The following is a 19,266-nucleotide window of genomic DNA, read 5'->3' on the forward strand; positions in this document are numbered from 1 at the left end:
GATGTTTCCAATTCCAGGATCCCGGTGTTTTCTGGTACCGTTAATCCCGGTGCTGAAACTAGTCTGAATACCAGGATTACGGTGCTGGAAAAATTTCTTTAAAAATATTATTTTTACAAAAATAATAGAGAAAAAACATAAAACAACATTATATAATAAACAATGGTGGGATCAGCAATGACAGTCATAGTCCATTTGTTTTCTCTGACCCATTTTGACACCGGCTTGCCATTCCCACGAAATGGTATCATCGGCCTGTATTGTGCCGCAGATTTTGTGCTCAACTGCAATGATCGTCGTAGCATATTTTGACTGATTCGAACTCAGAATCGATCACTGATCACGTTTTCACGTGTGTCTGTGTGAGTGTCTGTATGTTCGTAGTTCGTCCTATCGAACTGAAACTTCCTTAGTATTGGTTACTGAAATTATTATCGATACGACGTAAATTTTTTTCAAATTTTCAAGTTGACCGGAAATGGGACCTCCCATTATAGGGATTCTCTTTTTTACTAGCCTCTTTTAAGCTTGCTTTCAATTTTTTCGTCTGGCAATATTTGGATTCTTATCCACACTCTTTTGTTTCGATGAATAATTACTAGACGGTACAAACTATTTGCAAAAAACGAATCAATGAATCAAAGTGATGTTTTTTACTTTATTTGATTACATTAAAGGATGTCTTTTATTTAATCTTAGAAACCTAGAAATGGATGTGAACCGAAAATTTAAAGAATATAGCCAAAATCTCAAAACAAGAACGCCAACATTAGGAGTATTTTTTTTTGTGAAAACTGCAAAATGCAATTGAACGGTTTTGAAATATGAAAATATGCAATTGAACATTTTGTCCTTTTTTTTGTTATACATTTGATTTCCCGGTGCTAGCACCGGGATCCCGGGATCGGAAATTCCTAGCACCGCAATCCCGGTGCTGAAGTAATCTTCCGGGATTGGAAGCACTAATACAAACGTATTAGACTTCTCCCTTCCTCAATTATGGCACAAGAGAAATTATTTTTTAATATGCTATGGATATCCACCATAGGAATGATTGTATTTTATTTTTTATTTTTTTATTAGTTATTTTTTATAGGAGCTATGCACATACATAGGTCCTATAAAAACCTAATAAGTTTGTATGGACAAGGCGCTGGGGTCCAGTCCTCTTAACATTGGACTCAATTACATACTTTTCTCTAATTATATATATTAAAATCATAAAAAAAAATTACGACCAAATTAAATATATATATATATATATATATATATATATATATATATATATATATATATATATATATATATATATATATATATATATATATATATATATATATAGGATCCGGATGTGAAGGATTCCAAGTGAAACGCAGATTAAGTCAGAACTATGTATTTATTAACACATATCTTCGGGCTCGTTCTCCAACAAGTGACCATAACAACACGCATCCGGTCTTTCCCAGGCATACCACACACACTCTATCTCGGCTCGTTTAAAAATCAATTCTACATTCGGTCATTCCTGACTGTCATTCGCCCTCGGATGACATTCTTCGTCTTTTATATTTTTACAGCATTTCATCTCACATTCTTTTACATTTCATCTTCTACTCTATACAATGTATCATCTTACATTCTTTTAAAACATTTCCTCTATCATCCTCAACAATGTTTCATCTCACATTCTTTTACATTTCATTTTCCACTCTATACAATGTATCATCTTACATTCTTTTAAAACATTTCCTCTATCATCCTCAACAATGTTTAATCTTCCATTCCATAAAATCATCTTATATTCTTCTAAACATGATTTCAATTGTCACAATTACAATTTAAATCACAATTACAATCATCATCACAACTACATTTCAATACACTTATACATCAATCATTTTACAATTTACATAACAATTACAATTATAACAAATTAATCGTTACACATTTCACTACAAATCAATTTTTCATTTCAACAAAATTCAATCTTCAATAAAGTTACACATAAATCATCACAATTAAAGTTACACATAAATCATCACAATTACAATTTTAAATTATTTCAAGCAATACAAAACAGAAAGGTATCACAATTACTATGTAAAATTATTACAAGCAATACAAAACAGAAAGGTATCACAACCTTTACAATGACAAGTTAAATTTTTACCCCGGAAACAATCACATTTTAAAACATTACTAGAATTAGCAATAAAACATTAAAATCAATACCTTTACAATGACAGGTTAAATCTTTACACCAGAAACAATCACATTTTAAAACATTACTAGAATTAGCAATAAAACATTAAAATCAATACCTTTACAATGACAGGTTAAATCTTTACACCAGAAACAATCACATTTTAAAACATTACTAGAATTACATTTCAATACAGTTATCTTATATTCTTCTAAGCATGTAACCACATTAAAACATGATTCAATGTACCAAGCACTTCCCAAAAAATACTAGAATAAGCAATAAAACATTACACTTTTCAATCATCAAATTACAAGTAAGGCTTAACTAAAAACCCTCCAGGTATTTCACTTATTCTCTAATTCACAAACGCACACTTCACTTCCATCGGTGCAACTTAAATTCTATCCAATGCCCTCGGCGATTCTCTGTGACTGTCCGAGGAATCTGCCGTCACCCCACAGATATTCTGCTAGTAATTTACCATAAATGAAGTCAACACATATTGGTTCTAGCTCACTGATACATCCAGTAAGTCTTTTCTCAATCCATGGTTCTATTTTCTTTTCCATTGAATTAACATCAATCCGACTACGACTGAGCTTGAAAGTGAATACAGTGTCTTTTGGTGTTGAAATTTTGACTGGGTCCCTTAATCCTTCTTGTGATTTAGCCATATCTTTCTCTTTGTCTTTATGTTTTTCCTTTTCTTTATTCTCATCTTCAGAATTCTTCAAATGACTATAATCCTTAGATCCTTTTCCAAATTGATTATCGGGTGGTTCATCTGTATTTGAAGACGGTATGTCTCCGTAATCCAAAAGTCTTCCTCTTTGCAAACCATCACCGTCCATACTTCCATCAGCCAGGTTCACACCTCCATCAGCCATGTTCGCATCGTCCTCTTCATTATTGGAAACAATGAGTTCTCTTTGAGCAGACATCTCTCGTGAAGCCCGTTGCTGCAAAGGTCTTTTTCTGTGCAAACCATCACTGTTCACACTTACATCGGCCATGTTTACATCTCCATCAGCCATGTTCGCCTCGTCCTGTTCATTATTGGAAACAATGAGTTCTCTTTGAGCAGACATCTCTCGTGAAGCCCGTTGCTGCAAAGGTCTTTTTCTGTGCAAACCATCACTGTTCACACTTACATCGGCCATGTTTACATCTCCATCAGCCATGTTCGCCTCGTCCTGTTCATTATTGGAAACAATGAGTTCTCTTTGAGCAGACATCTCTCGTGAAGCCCGTTGCTGCAAAGGTCTTTTACATGCCTGTTGCCACACTTCCTTACGATCCCTCATGTCTTGCTCTTTTTTCCTCCTCGGCAGACTCCGTTCTAAGTTAACCTCCATCAAAACACACGGTTTTTTAACACATTTCACTTTGCTGCCGTCAATGCACATAAGAACGGATTCTGTGACCCAACAGGGCGGCACCCGGGATACTGACTTCTTTTCTTATTTCTTCTTGTATTGTCAAGACAGTCTTTGTTTTGGTGCTGTTACATTGAGCTGATATGTGCCCAAACTCGTTGCAATTGAAGCAGCGGGTTCCTCTTTTCTTGAATCTGCAGTCGGCTGATAAGTGTCCACGTCCTCCGCAATTGTAACATTGTGGTCTCTCTCTTTCTCGGTTTCTTACGGGCCCCGCCACCCTGGGTTCGTCGTCCTCTCTAATTTTCTCGCACTGCGTAACTCGCGTCTTCAGCTCCTGGATTGTACCGGCCCCGCTCAGCGTCATTTTTTCATACTTATCAAACCCAAGTCCACCAATTATGTACGCGATAATCGCCTCTTCCTCAATAAAACTACACTTGGCTGCAATCCCCTTCATCCTGTAAATGTAGCTTAAAATGTCTTCCGCTTTTCCCTTTTTTTCTAACCTCAGTTCTCTGTGCACGTCCGCACTATTCAACTGATGGCCAAACTCTCTGGTCAATCGTTCCTTAAGTATCGCCCACGTGACGATGCCCGTTTCCGAGTCCAAGAAGTCCTTGGCAGTTCCTTCACACAGCATCCGCCCATACACCAACTGTTGTGTCTCCGTCCAGCCGAGGATTTGCGCGTTTTCTTCGAGGCGCTCAATCCACACTGCAATAGGGCTATTTCTGCCGTTATATTTCGGCAGACCGAAACCAACCTCCAGATCTCGGAAATTGAACTGTGGTATCTCCCTCGTCGTCGTTGCCACTGGCGTCGTCGTGGATATCATCATCGTCGTGTGGCGTGTTCGCTGACGTGACGTCACCGACGTCACGGGCTTCGCCTTTAAGCTCGTACGCGATCTCGTCATCGCGCGCGCGTCCTAACCTCAACTGTCAAAACTCCGCGTCGTCGTCTGACCGCTTCTGGCTGTCACTGGAATGTCTTCGGGCATCCCGGACGAGCCCCCAAATATAGGATCCGGATGTGAAGGATTCCAAGTGAAACGCAGATTAAGTCAGAACTATGTATTTATTAACACATATCTTCGGGCTCGTTCTCCAACAAGTGACCATAACAACACGCATCCGGTCTTTCCCAGGCATACCACACACACTCTATCTCGGCTCGTTTAAAAATCAATTCTACATATATATATATATATATATATATATATATATATATATATATATATATATATATATATATATATATATATATATATATATATATATACAAGATCGATTTCATCCTAACAAATGCCCTGCACTCCGTTAAAGACGTTAGTGTTTTAAGTAAAGTAGATATAGGTAGCGATCACAGATTAGTCCGTGCCAAGATGGCCATTAATATAAATTGCGAACGAAGGAAATTAATAAAAGGATGCAGTAACTCTCCAGATTTCGCTCAACTAAGGTCTAGGAAAAAGGAATTCGAACTCGAACTTGGAAATCGATACGGGAAATTAAACCCAGAAGCAGACATCGAGGAATTGAACACTGTAATTAGTTCGGTTCTAACCTCAACAGGTAAGAAATTAGGTGGATTCAGGAAACAGATTAAATTAAGCAAAATTTCAGCGGAAACAAAAAACCTAATTAAGCATAAAAGGAATTTAGATAGGGATAATAATAAGCAAGAATACAATCTAGTAAATAAGGAAATTAAAAAGAGAATAGTCAGGGATGTCAGGGATTTTAACAGCAAGCTAATAGAAAATACCATTAAGAATAACCGTAGCCTGAAAAAGTGCAAACAGGATCTTTTCTTAGGCAAAAACCAAATGATCGCAATCAGATCAGAGAGCGGAGTAATAATTAGGAATAGAGAAGAAATCATAGACAGAGTTTACACGTTCTATGCAAAACTATACGAGAACGACAACGGCCAATTCCCCGCTCTGGAATCGACACACGGCCAAAGGGTTCCTGCAGTATTGCCTAGCGAAGTAGAGGCCGCGCTAAAAACTGCAAAGAACGGTAAAACCCCAGGGGAAGATAATATTCCCATTGACTTACTAAAATGTGGCGGCCCCCCCCTAATTAATATCTTAGCTAGGCTTTTCAGCAAATGCATCCAGAACCAAGCTATACCAGAAGGATGGAATAACGCAACTATCATTTTAATACACAAAAAAGGCGACAAAAGCGATATCAAGAACTACCGACCCATTAGTCTACTTTCAGCGGTCTACAAGCTCTTCACGAAGGTTATTACAGAAAGGCTGAAAAATATCCTCGACGAGAACCAACCTATAGAGCAGGCAGGGTTTAGGGCAAATTTCAGCACAATGGACCACCTCCAAGTAGTTGGCGAACTAATCGAGCGCGCCAACGAATATCAACGGCCATTGTGCCTAGGTTTCGTCGATTATGAGAAAGCCTTCGATACAGTTAGTCATAATGCAGTACTTAACGCTCTAAAAACACAGGGAGTGCCGGAACCCTATGTGGGACTGTTAGCTGCAATATATAAGAATGCCACAGCTTCGGTTAAAATTTTTTCAGGTACAGATAGATTTAGCATAGGAAAAGGAGTAAGACAAGGAGATACAATCTCGCCCAAGTTATTCAATGCGGTGCTTGAGGGAGTTTTCAGGAAATTGGATTGGGATACAGCCGGAGTAAGCATCAATGGTCGCTTTTTGAGTCACCTTCGGTTCGCAGACGATATAGTTTTAGTAGCTCGTGATTCAGCTGACCTACTTATCAGACTAACACAGCTGGACAGGGAAAGTAGAAAAGTAGGATTAAAAATTAACGTAGATAAGACTAAACTAATGTTCAATAGTTATTGCATGCCTGATAGCATCCCCTTAGATGATAAACCAATAGAAGTAGTAAATAATTATTTATATTTAGGTCAAATAATTGACATGTCTGGTAGTAAAAATGAAGAGATAAAGAGACGTATGAAATTAGGGTGGAGTGCATTTGGACGGATGAATGCTGTTTTTAAATCAAAAATGCCACTCTGCCTGAAGAAAAGGATCTTTGATCAATGCGTTTTGCCAGTGATGACGTATGGATGTGAAACTTGGACACTGAACGCCAAGATGCAAAATAAAATCCAATGCACTCAAAGAAGTATGGAACGCTGTATGCTTGGCATAACGAGGAAAGACAGGAAGCGGAACACGTGGGTGAGAAATATGACAAGGGTAGTGGACATAGTGGATAGAGTGAAGAGATTGAAATGGCAATGGGCGGGTCTCGTAGCTAGGAGGATGGACGAAAGGTGGACAAAAGAAGTGCTTGAATGGTACCCGAGAGAAGGCAAAAGAGTAAAAGGAAGACCGCAAGGAAGATGGGTGAACGAAATTAGGAAAATGTGCGGAATGAGATGGATGAGTGTTGCGCAAAACAGAGACGAGTGGAAGCGTGTTGGAGAGGCCTTCATCCAGCAGTGGATGGCGAATGGCTATAAATGATGATGATGATGATGATGATGATATATATATATATATATATATATATATATATATATATATATATATATATATATATATATATATATATATATATATATATATATATATATATATATATATATATATATATATATATATATATATATATTGTATATATACATAAATGAGCCTGAGCTATTATTACATCTCCTTATTATCTTTCAATTGGAACGAATCTCCCCATTTTAATTAATTCCGAGTGCAAGGGGTGATTACATTTAACACCGTCAAATTTTTCACTTTCGCCAAAAGCAGCCATTTTGAAATCTCACCTCACGCTATTAATCGACCAATCACGTCATGCGAAAAGTGACAGCCGTAAAACAACTGAAAAATAATTTGAAAAGTGGATATTTTTACATAAAAATTTTTTTTTGAAAGCGTCACAACTGGATTTAGCCTTGTTTCTGTCGTTTCCATGAATGGAACGGATGGTACGTTTCGTAGGTAGACAGTGGTGATTTTTACGATTAAACCGTTACACAATGGCGAAGTTGGCAAGTCCGGGGATTTAGCCGGGTATCTCGCTCCAATCAATCACGTAATCCCGGCGGATTAAGCGCGGGGCGAAAAGCTCCCGTTTTCCAAATGCATTTAAACGCTGTGCTGGAAATACGCTTCGTTTTCCACAGTTCCATTACAATGGCGGCACGTGCAAAACTACATATTCCAATTTGACGGTGAGGGGACTATTATACCGTGCGCTTTACGCATACATACATACATACGCTTCAGCTATGGATATGCACCCTACTTGCATATACATATGAAGTACATATTTATTTATTTATTTAAATTGGCACACATCTATATATATAAAATTGAATGTCTGTTTGTCTGTTTGTCTGTTTGTCTTTCTGTCTGTCTGTCTCGTATAGGCTCCTAAACCATTCAACTGATTACGAATGGTTTAGCCTTCGGTTTAGCCTTCTGTCAAAAAAAAGTCTTAATAATAATGTTACGTACGCCGCGGATTAAGCGAATAGAATCCCAGAGACTATGTGACCGTTCAAGGGTTATCTGTTAACGGATTAACTTAGTACTTGCACTTAGGCCAACGGATATCTGTTATCGGATTAACTAAGTGCTTGCACTTACTTCCAGGATTATATCTGGACTCTAAGTGCATTTAGGTTAAACAATGACCGTTATTAGTCCTTTCTCAGAATTGGTACGGGGAGACCCAATGTCGTGGAAATAAATATCCGAATACGTGACTATACAACAGGTAAACAGATTAGACGTCCTGAGAGATCTACCCTTTATAAGGCGGTACGTAGGCGATATAATGTGATTCTGGACTGAGCACTGTCAGTGTGTGTATCTCCTTAATCATCAATAAACGCTGTGAAACGACTAAGGCCTTGATCCTCCACCCACCCTACGCAACAATAATATTCGTAATTAAAATTTTACCGACGCGAAAGTTTGAAGCGCCATTGTGTAGTCAAGGAAATGTATTCGTCGGTAACCACGTTACCAGTTGGTTTGTGACGACACGGCGTTGAAGAGACGTTAGTTGAGCTCCAAATCATCACTTGAAACGGGAACGGGAACGCAATGGAAACGAGAACGGGAATTGCATGCCTTATTTTGGCATTGCAACGCATGCCGGGTTCAGCTAGTATAGAATAAAATATAAGAGAAAATAGTACAGTGAGACAAATAAAGATACAAATATAAATGAACATATTTATATTTCAAGTACAGTGAACAAGCACCACACAAAGAAAACGGGTTTGGTGCATCCGCTCTAAAATCGCCAGACAAACGAACGACAGATTAACAGAACGGCAGCTTTAAACGTAATTCTCGTTTTCTCGAATGATAGATTGCACATCAGATGACGAGTAACCTTTCAGATGCAATTATTAAAATGGTAAATATTAAAATTGAGTTGGATCTTTCTGGCGAGTTTAATAAGGCAAGATTCGGAACTTATCGAATCTTGCCTTTTTAAACTCGCCAGAAAGATCGAACTCAATTTTAATAATTACCATTTTAATAATTGCATCTGTGCACATGGAAAGGTTACCCGTCATCTGATGTGCAATCTATCATTCGAGAAGACGAGAATTGCATTTAAAGCAGCCATCCGTTAATCTGTCGTTCAATTTGTCTGGCGATTTTAGAGCGGATGCACCGCATCCAAAGAAAACAAAAAAGAAAAATTACAAAAACACAGTAAAAATAATAAATAATGAATGACAACGAAGGTGAATAAGCAAATCAACCACTTGGCCAGCAATATATTCTGGCGTGGTTTTGTTGAGCGCTTTTATCAGAGTACTTTTTGCTGGGGTGGTTTTGTCGGCGCGCGGTTACGTTTCTCGTGGTTTTGGCTCGTACAGTTTTGTCATCGCGCGGCAATATCGGTGTGGTTATGTTGGGGCGCTTATTGACCGAGCGGTTTTGTCTGGACACCGATCAAAGTACATATTTTATTATTACTTTATTTTACACACATACATCATTGGTGCCATTACAGGAATTACCTCAAGGCGACATATATGTATGGTTAGATTATTTTTTATACATAAGTAATAATAATTTTTCAAACATAACTAACGAAATACATTTGTAGCATTTCGTGTAATTGGCATCAAATTTGAGATGCTAATAACTCGAATTTGCGAGAAACTGAGGGGAAGGATACCGATTTATTGGATCCTTCACAAAGCAGCATTTCCTTTGATAACAAAGTGCATAAAAACCATTGATGTATAATACACATAGATGGGCCCTGACGTGTGATTTCGGTCGGAGATCTTGTCTTCACTAACTGAGGGGTGCGGGGGGTTTAACTAGCGGGGAAGTTGGGTTTTTTTCCCTACGATGCAGCGGTAATTGGACTATTCGTCACATTGGGGTGGTCACAAAGACAATTTTTGCCATGAAAATCGCGAATACACAATATTTGGCACTCATGTTCTCGTTACTATGATAGTTATCGTTAGTATGATGGACTTTTCGGCTGCCAGATGTTCCGTTATAGAGATTTTAGTGACTTTGTGACGAGTAATTTGTGACCAGTAATCACCGAACCGATGCAGCGGTACCTACCTACCTACCAAGAGAAACTGTACATGTGCCAAAAGGGAGACCAGTATAAGACGTGAGGGCGGATCTAGTGTATTATACATCAATGATAAAAACACAACAGCCCGCATGGAAGTGTCAAACTAAATTACCGTTATCCAAGCCGTATAGGCTGTAACAACCTAAAGTACTACCAACATCTTCTTACTTCCGCTTATATCACGATCAAAATTTACAACAATATGAGTGACCTAAAAATATATATGTATATGAGAGATAATGAGAACCTGTAGAGCAAATTTTATAAAATATAGAGTGAAAAAGAAAAAGCTATAGGCGTATAAGCAATTAAAATCAGACATATCTAGATGACGGCGAAAAGGGATATAGAAGAAGCCAAAGCGATCGCAGTAGGCGAACAATTCGACCGAACATTTTGGGCGATTAACGTCAGGCAGATCTTTGTGGGAGTATTTTCAAACGTGTCTAATACGATTATTTTTTACCATTCAAAATTTTTCCTTAATAGTAATCGTAAGTGAAAGTAAGAAGAGGTTAGTAATAATAAAAAAAATATATATGTAGGTATATTTTTTAAAATGGTAAAACAATTAGAAGAAACATGGTTCCTGAAACGCTGTTCTAATGCGTTACATTATAAAAAAGCACTGCTTATATGAAAGGACGAACTTGGTTTCTTAAAATTTTTTTTCAACTCAATATGTTCCAAATCATATTTTACAAAAGAAATTGGTTCAATAAACATTGTTAGAAACCAAATGGAGAGATTTATCTCTTGTAGGATCATAGATAGCGTCTCTCGTTACGAAAAGTGTCGTAGACAGAGAACCCACGAGAGAGTTATTTGCTGACAAATCTATCTGTGATGTGAATTCACATTTTTAGCGTTGCTTGCAAAAAACGATAGTGCTGCCAACAGAAACACAAACATAACCACTATACATTGAGGATAATCTTAGACTCAACTGAGTATTATCCTTTGGTCTATGTATTATTGTAATGGAAAAACGGAATGAAAACTCGTATACTCGAGTACGTGTTGGAGACATACGTATTATATATACATTAGTATATTTGATACGAATATGAATATACGAGTATACGAAGCGCAAAACCGCGTTTATAAGTCCGAATACGTTTATGCGTGTTTCGAAAGTAATTCATTTGGATCTCGGAGTAAGATTTACCGGGTGCCGAGTGAATATTCCCTCCAAGGATAATCTGCCAGGATTAAAAAAGCGTTCCTGTAGCTTTTTCGGTCGTATATCATTCGCGTTCGAGGCAGTCGGTGCTTAACTTTATTATACGCGCACGTACAATGTTTATATAGTCGGTTTCGGGGGATCGGATGCTGGGAGTTTTAGCGTTTCGTCAGCGGGTGGGGGTGATGATGGGGATGATGGGATGGTATGGCTTTGTTATCGGGAGCTGACGGATGGTCTGGAAATTTGTAAGGTGGCTACAATTTCCGGGTAAAGCGATAGGAAAATGTGAAAAATTACGTCGTCGTCGTCGTAGCGAGGAAAATTTGCATCTCTAGTGTGTCTCGAGAGTTACTCTTTTCCCGAGGAAAATCCTAGTGTTTTATGTAAACGGTGGAATGACGGCAATCGTGAAATTTGCACTCGAGATCTGAAAGATCTTAAAGAGGGTAAGTGGGGATTTCTGGACCGTAACTGATGCTCGTGAAGCTCATCTGCCTAATTGGAAGCACGTCTATTCATTAGCCTTTTTCTACTACCCAACATTTTCTTGTAAGTGAACTGTATAAGTTTTTCATTTTTATAAAGTTCGGAAAGTATGTATGTCACTATTTTATAGTACTTTATATCAGTGCTTCCCAAATTGGGGGTCCGTAGGATTTCTCGCGGGGGCCGCGAAAATATTCAATAAAAAGTACAAATATTCATTTGTGAATATTTTTCCAGATTACATATTTAGGGAATGTATATATCTAAGGAAATATTTCCCAAATTTGAATGAGGATGAAAGGAACAATTGGATAATAACACCATTTGCCAAGTCCTTAAAATATATAAATAAATCATCTTACGTGGACAGCCCAAGAAGAGTTGATCGATATTAGATCAGATAATTTGCTTGAAGTGGAATTTAATGAAAAAAGTATTTCAGAATTTTGGTTAAGGCGACAGCAAGAATATCCTGCTATTGGAAAAGAAGCCCTGGTAACTCTTATTCCTTTCGCGACTAAACAGCATTTTTGTCATTACTTATATTAAAAAATAAAGTAATAAGCAAAGGTCATGTCTTTCCACGGAGACTTTGGAAGATCCTTTGCGACGAAGTTTTTAAGCACGTTCCTATAATTTTGTGCTGAATATAAATAAGTGTATTATAATTGTAATAATTACTGCCAAATAAACCTTTTAACTAGAAAAAAAAAATTTTTACGGCTCCGGGAATTAATTCTTTCAGATTTAGGGGGTCGTGACATGAAAGTAATTGGGAAGCACTGCTTTATATAATTCTTTTCATGTAAATATATTCTCCGATAATTTTATATGCTTCTATAGCAGTCAGGTTTTGAATTAGTTTCATTAGTTTGAATATAACGGACGATCCACAACTTTTCTTAAATAAAATAATTATTTTGTGAATATTAAAAATCTTTTTTGGATCTGAAAGATTGATTTATTGCAATTTGATATTTTATTTTATTTTATTTTACCAGGAAGGCGTAACAAGTAAACCCCAATGCTCCTTCCTGACCAATCGAAATATTTTTTTTTACATTGAATAATTTTAACAACGCTTCATTGTACATATAGACATCTATGGATAAATAATTTGTTTTTTTATGGATAAATAATGACAAATTTTTGATAAACTTCAAAATTTTGAGATGCTTGAAAACTCAAAATTTGCGAGACATTTGTGGACAAATTTGTATACCATTGTATTTTTATACCAATCAGCGAAATCCGATATGTTGAATATCGAAAATTGCGAGAAATGGGGGGTAAAGGTTGCCAATTTGTTGGAATCGTTTCGATGAAAAGCAGATAAATCGGCAAACTCTGATAGTAAAAGATCAACCCGGAGCACATATCTGGGTCAGGCCAGCAGCAACTAGTGGGACTCGAATCTGTGACTACTATGTTCGAAAGCATATATGCTAACCGTTAGTCCACGCTGCTGGTTATATGGAGCAATGCATACATATGTATATCGTTTGAATAATGATCATGGCTTAGTTTATAGGTAATATTCCAAAATCTTTGGAATATAAGTGAACCAATGTATTTTGTATTTTAAGCAGCTTGTAAATTATATTTTTCAAATAACCTCAAATAAATAGTCAAAACGAGTTGAATTTGTCTCTGTTTTTGGAAAAACAATCATTAAACTTTGAATTTACATCTATCAAACGATAGTTTGATGCCTTTGGGGGATGTTGCGCTGTCTTGTTAAAACCAGAGCTAATTTACATCCATTTAATTCAATTTGGGTTAAAAAATTCGGAAATTATATTTAAAATGCCAGTAAAGGTTGAAAAAAATTTGAATCAAATTTTGAGAAATCAAATTTTGAACTTTCGACTGAATACCTTGCAATGAAAAAATATAAGAAAAAAAATCATTTATCTTCAAACGTTGATCATATATGTATGTATGTTATGTAAATAAAATAGGCCTGTTTAGCATTTTTAGGTCACTAGGCCATATTACAACTTTTGGGCATCTCGGTGGCCGCAAAATATTTTTCCTTAACCCTTTGCCCGCGTCAACTTTCGCGGCACTTTTTTAGTGAATTTATAAATTGGATTTCGACCATAAATATTATATGTACTGTCAGATTTATTCAAGTCACCCCAAATATGTCAATTGACACCTGAATTATTTTTTAAATATTGAATTTCAGCATTCTTGTTACTGCCATTTTACGCATGACTTCTATAGCGGTCATCCGCGGGCAAAGGTTTAAGGAAGGCGAAGAGTTATATTAATTTAATGATGAGGACGATGACTTAAGGTCTATGTATATTATCTAGCACTGCACGTCAACAGCTCGGAACTCCACGGAAAAGACCATTTTTATTCATACTATACGGCACCGCCCGTTTTGGGCATGTTCATTCTTGTTTTGGACGAGTGCAAGGCAAAATCGGCTTACACATGCATTACAGAGCGCGACGATACGTCGCAATATTGCTTGCATCGTATCGTCGAGTCAATATTATCACAATATGACGTTTCCAAAAATATTCATATGCCACTATAACGTCACGTTGGTTCACCATAGTTGCCAAATAAAACGTTTTGCTTGACACGTTATGTTGAAATATATTGCTGAATAATATGAATACATTCTGTCGGCTACTGTTGTTATTTCTACGCCACGTACACATTACGGAACATATAAATGTGTTCATTATAGAATATTTTTCGTACTATTGTTTACGTGCAGTTTCAGTAAGTCAGCTTGAGCTGACTGTATTGTACCTTCATAGGTACTTAAAATACATTATATAAAAAATAAGTAGACATAATTTTAATATCAATATTTATATTAATTGTTTAATATACTTCCACTCTTCCACTATTCATTGGTATATTTTGTGCCCTCAGTGGTGTTCCTGTTCACTACGAACTGTCAATCTGTGTTAGTGTATTATTATAATCAAATGGCCAACATCTATCGCATGACCAACGACTGTAGCGTTGGCCCCCTATGTAAGGATAGTACCCATAAGCTTTTATCTTGAAAATTGAAAAGCACAATAGCCATAGGGCAAAACAAAAAGGTTCAATGGTTTCCGAGCGGATTTAGCCAGCTGTGGAGTTCGTTACGGCACTATATCACGAGTGAGCGAATAGCGACCAGTGGCTAAATGGCGCGACAAATGGACGCCAATTATTTTCGAGTGTGCAAAAGCATGCGAAATTCGCATAGGAATATTTATTGCGTGTAACGTCCGTCTGTATATTGCGCTATAAATACTGGGACGGTTAATAAATCGGATGAGAGTAACTAACTGCGAACTCGATGTAACGAATTTTTACGGCGATAAATACATAGACAATATGCGCTGCCACTAGATCGTCAAATTAATCGAAGACTATCAAGCGTAATTTAAATTTTAACCATTTTGACCAATCACATGCATGTTGTAATATGAGACACTGAGCCTCTGAAGAAAGAATTTGGTCATATTATCTAGTTTGTAGGGAACGCTTATCCAAACTGAGTCGTTCCTATTATCATTAGACTTTTTTCTACCGATTTATGAAAATAGTGTTGTGTAGTGGTGAGGGTTCTTTTCAACTGTTGATGATTTTTTATTCTTTGTTGCTCTGCCCATCTTGGATCCCACTTCTGACACCAGTGTTGCGTACGGGTGTGTTCGGGATCCAAACAAAAAACCAAAGTCGTTTTACAGCATTTATTGGTCTGCATCAGGAAGTCCAAACAGTAGATCCAAAAGTATTGGATCTGCTGTTTGTATACGGTCAGTTAATTTGGTGTGTCTTGTCTAGGGTTCCACGACATAAGGTCCAATGCTATAAGATCCAACGACAAGGGCACCACGAAAGAAGATCCACCCGTTAGAATGCCCACCTGCTAAGTGATCCAGACAATAAAAAGCCCAGATGATAAAACGTCCAACCGAAAATCGTCCACCCTGTTAAAGGTCCAGCCACAAAAAGTCCGAAAACAAAATATAAAACATAGATAAAGTAATAATGTTTAATAAAACGCTCCATATTTACATAAATGCGAATACATTTATTTGATACTCTTTGTGCCTTGAAATATTACGCAAGCAGGGTTTCTCAACTAAGACCGCAAACATTTATTTTTAAGCAGGGTTTCTTGCTGCCCGGTTTAGAAACCCTGCTTAAAAATAAATGTTTGCGGTCTTAGTTGAAAAACCCTGCTTGCGTAATATTTCAAGGCACAAAGATTATCAAATAAATTTATTCGCATTTATGAAATTATCATGTAGATATGGCCGACAATTTCAATACAGTAATTATTTTCGAAAACGCATTTAAAACTTATTGAAAAAATTGATTTTGCGCTGAATAGATTGGCAGCACCTGACTCGATGTCAGGTGCTGCAATGATTTAATCTTACATTATTATTTCATTCGGAAATTAATTAAAAAAATTTAAACCCGCCGAGTTTTCAATCTATGTAGAGTATCGAGTCAAATTGACTCGATATCCGATTTATGTAAATATGGAGCGTTTTATTAAACATTATTACTTTATCTATGTTTTATATTTTGTTTTCGGACTTTTTGTGGCTGGACCTTTAACAGGGTGGACGATTTTCGGTTGGACGTTTTATCATCTGGGCTTTTTATTGTCTGGATCACTTAGCAGGTGGGCATTCTAACGGGTGGATCTTCTTTCGTGGTGCCCTTGTCGTTGGATCTTATAGCATTGGACCTTATGTCGTGACACGCTTGTCTAGACACCCATGAAACATGTCTCTCCACTTGGACAGGTATCCGAGTCTGAACTTGTCTCAACTTCTCCACACGATACAATATGCTAAATTTTAAATAAAAATTTTATAAGCTGGAGAGTGTTAGATGTGTCAAGGGTTTTCCGAACATATACAATTTATTTAAAGGGAACAATTATATTTATATCGATCTTTTAATATGTATTTCAAAGAAATCCACCAATTTTACATAATAGACGTAGAGGTAACAAGAGGTCGAGAAAAAGCTTCTGCTTGTTCAAATTAAATATGGAAAGAAATTGAAGAGCCACTATCAAAAAGTATATTTTTTGATAATTAAGAGTGACTCATCATTATAGGGCGGATGGTAATAAACGTTTTAACAGTGTTGAATGCAAGAGAGTAGTAAACATGTTTTTCTACTAAGTTAACAATAGTCATAACTGCATGTACTCGGAAGAAAAGGGAATAAATATATAGGTCGATTTAAGAAGTCGAACCACGAGCCTCTATGTCACGTATTCAATACTCCACCTACGGTATGAATTCGCGAATATTCTAAGCTTGTCGACGTTTCACTTAGCGGATTCGAAATGACGATAGCGATATTTTCCGGATCAAAGGATCGTCGTGGCCACCTTTTCCTTGTCCGTTGTTGTCAGGGGCGTCTCGTGACGAGGGTAGTATTCGTTCAGGTATTTTCGCGCAAAAATGTGACGTCCATTGGATGTGTCCTATAATCGATCAGCGATTTGCAAGAAGGCTTCCGGCTCGTCGTGAATTTTGCTCGCTTCGGTCTCATTAGTTTAAAGTATATACATATATATGTATGCATAATAAGTTTAATGTCAAATTCAAGGTACACGATTTAATAGGGCTCACTCTAGAAATGAATATGCCACTGTAAAAGTTTTCCACGCACGGAAACGCAAGGCGCACACGGAGACACAACTGCATGCACGAACACACACGGAGACACACCTGCGATTGTTTAGGGTCTCTGTGTAATGCGTCTCGTATCTCAACGTGTTTTTGAGGGTAATTGGATTATTAGTCACATTGCGATCGCCCAAATGACAATTTTTGCCATGAAAATCGCGAATACGGAATATTTGGAACTCGAGTTCTCGTTAGGATGATAGTTATCGTTAGTATGATGTACTTTTCGGCTGCCAGATGTTCCGTTATAGAGATTTTAGTGACTTTTGAGCGAGCGCTTTGTGACCAATAATCACCGAACCGTTTCAAGTTTCGAGTTCAAGTTTGCCTACTGGCAAACAGGACATCGAGACAAGTTCTCATATTAATTTGTCGTCGGGCATGCCTTGTTTCTTTACGTGTCTTTATTATATTATTATTTTAATATCTCTACCCATGATTCCATTACTGTTGGATATATATGGTATTAAACGTGTACATATATACATTTTAAATCATATTCAAATATTGGTGACTAGTAGTAGGTAAGAAGGTTTTGACTATTTGATGAGAAACCGTGTCAACACTGAAATCAGATAAATTGGCAAACTCTGATAGGAAACGATTGACTTCATAAATATCCAAGTCTGACCAGGAGCACTGCAGAAATACGGTAGAATACAGAAATACAATAAATTATTTACATTCGAGGTCAAACCAGGGCTTGGGCCTGGGAACTCCATGGTTAGCACTAACTTAACCACCGAGCTATACTGCTGAATTATTTGAAGGGGCTATAAGATAAAGTTTAGTATGTCTGCATTAATGATTGGCTCTATCCTTGGAAATACAGTATTGCTGTCCTTGTGGACTTATTTTATAGAGGTCGACAGTTTTCTGATTTTTATAATAGAAGATTAGACTTGCTTTTGCTTTTTAGACAAAAAAAATGGTTCACTAATGTCAATTACTACTGTAAATTATTCTCTTTTTGTTCTCTTGATTTTTTACTTACCTCTTATACAGTTCACATGGTTTTCGTATCAGTGGTCATTTTTTATATCTCTTATCTCTTATCCGATCGTTTTCATACTTTGCCATATTGCTCATTTTGGTCATCAATATACGTAAATGTATCGTCTGCCATTACGTTGGAGATAAAATATCGTATACAATGCGTAACAAATATTCAGAATCTCGGATACGGTGACGTTTATGACGGTACGTAAGGCTACCATAATCTATCTTTAACCTTTTCGCCTTGATATGCTATTTCAGATTTTAATTGTTTAAACGCCTATAATTCACTCTATATTTTATAAAATTTGCTCTATAGGTTCTCGTTATCTCTAATATTTAAATATTTATAGTTTTAACTCTCATATGTATATATAAATTTCAAATTTGGCGTCTAGCTTCATGTAATGTAATACACGATATATATTGATTTTTGGCCAAATATGTCAAATCTGACATTTCACGGCTAAAAGTATATCTCTTCACGGAGTTTTATCTGCGAGATAAGTATTCAATAAGAAGTTATGTTGTATCTAATTGTTAATATGATTTACAATAAGCTTACATACATTTAGTTTTTTACAATAAGCTTACATACATACAATTATTAAGTATCTATTGTTATTTTAAAAACACCAATCCAAAGTCATAATTGCGTAATTAAAATTTTATTATTTTCGCAATTTTTTACATAAAGTATCGTTTTATAAAATATTGTGCACTGTTCCAGCTAATT

The 19,266-nt window shown here is 36.7% G+C and overlaps 2 protein-coding genes across 2 annotated transcripts in view; one reads left to right on the plus strand and one right to left on the minus strand.

Annotated features, from left to right (window-relative positions):
- The window catches only part of LOC143919331 (16 kDa beta-galactoside-binding lectin-like), a 56,577-nt gene that overhangs the window by 2,579 nt on the left and 34,732 nt on the right, over positions 1–19,266 (plus strand). The gene's annotated exons all lie outside the window — the stretch shown is intronic.
- LOC143918823 (uncharacterized) lies at positions 1,379–4,700 on the minus strand. Its single transcript, XM_077440893.1, has 3 exons — positions 3,354–4,700; positions 2,439–3,227; positions 1,379–2,377 (listed from the first exon to the last, which is right to left on the minus strand). Exons 1-2 carry the CDS (start codon positions 3,610–3,612, stop codon positions 2,608–2,610), a joined length of 879 nt encoding a protein of 292 aa, XP_077297019.1. The 5' UTR covers positions 3,613–4,700; the 3' UTR covers positions 1,379–2,377; positions 2,439–2,607.

This window comes from Arctopsyche grandis, chromosome 11 (assembly GCF_051622035.1).
Source record: "Arctopsyche grandis isolate Sample6627 chromosome 11, ASM5162203v2, whole genome shotgun sequence".
Taxonomy (NCBI): domain Eukaryota; kingdom Metazoa; phylum Arthropoda; class Insecta; order Trichoptera; family Hydropsychidae; genus Arctopsyche; species Arctopsyche grandis.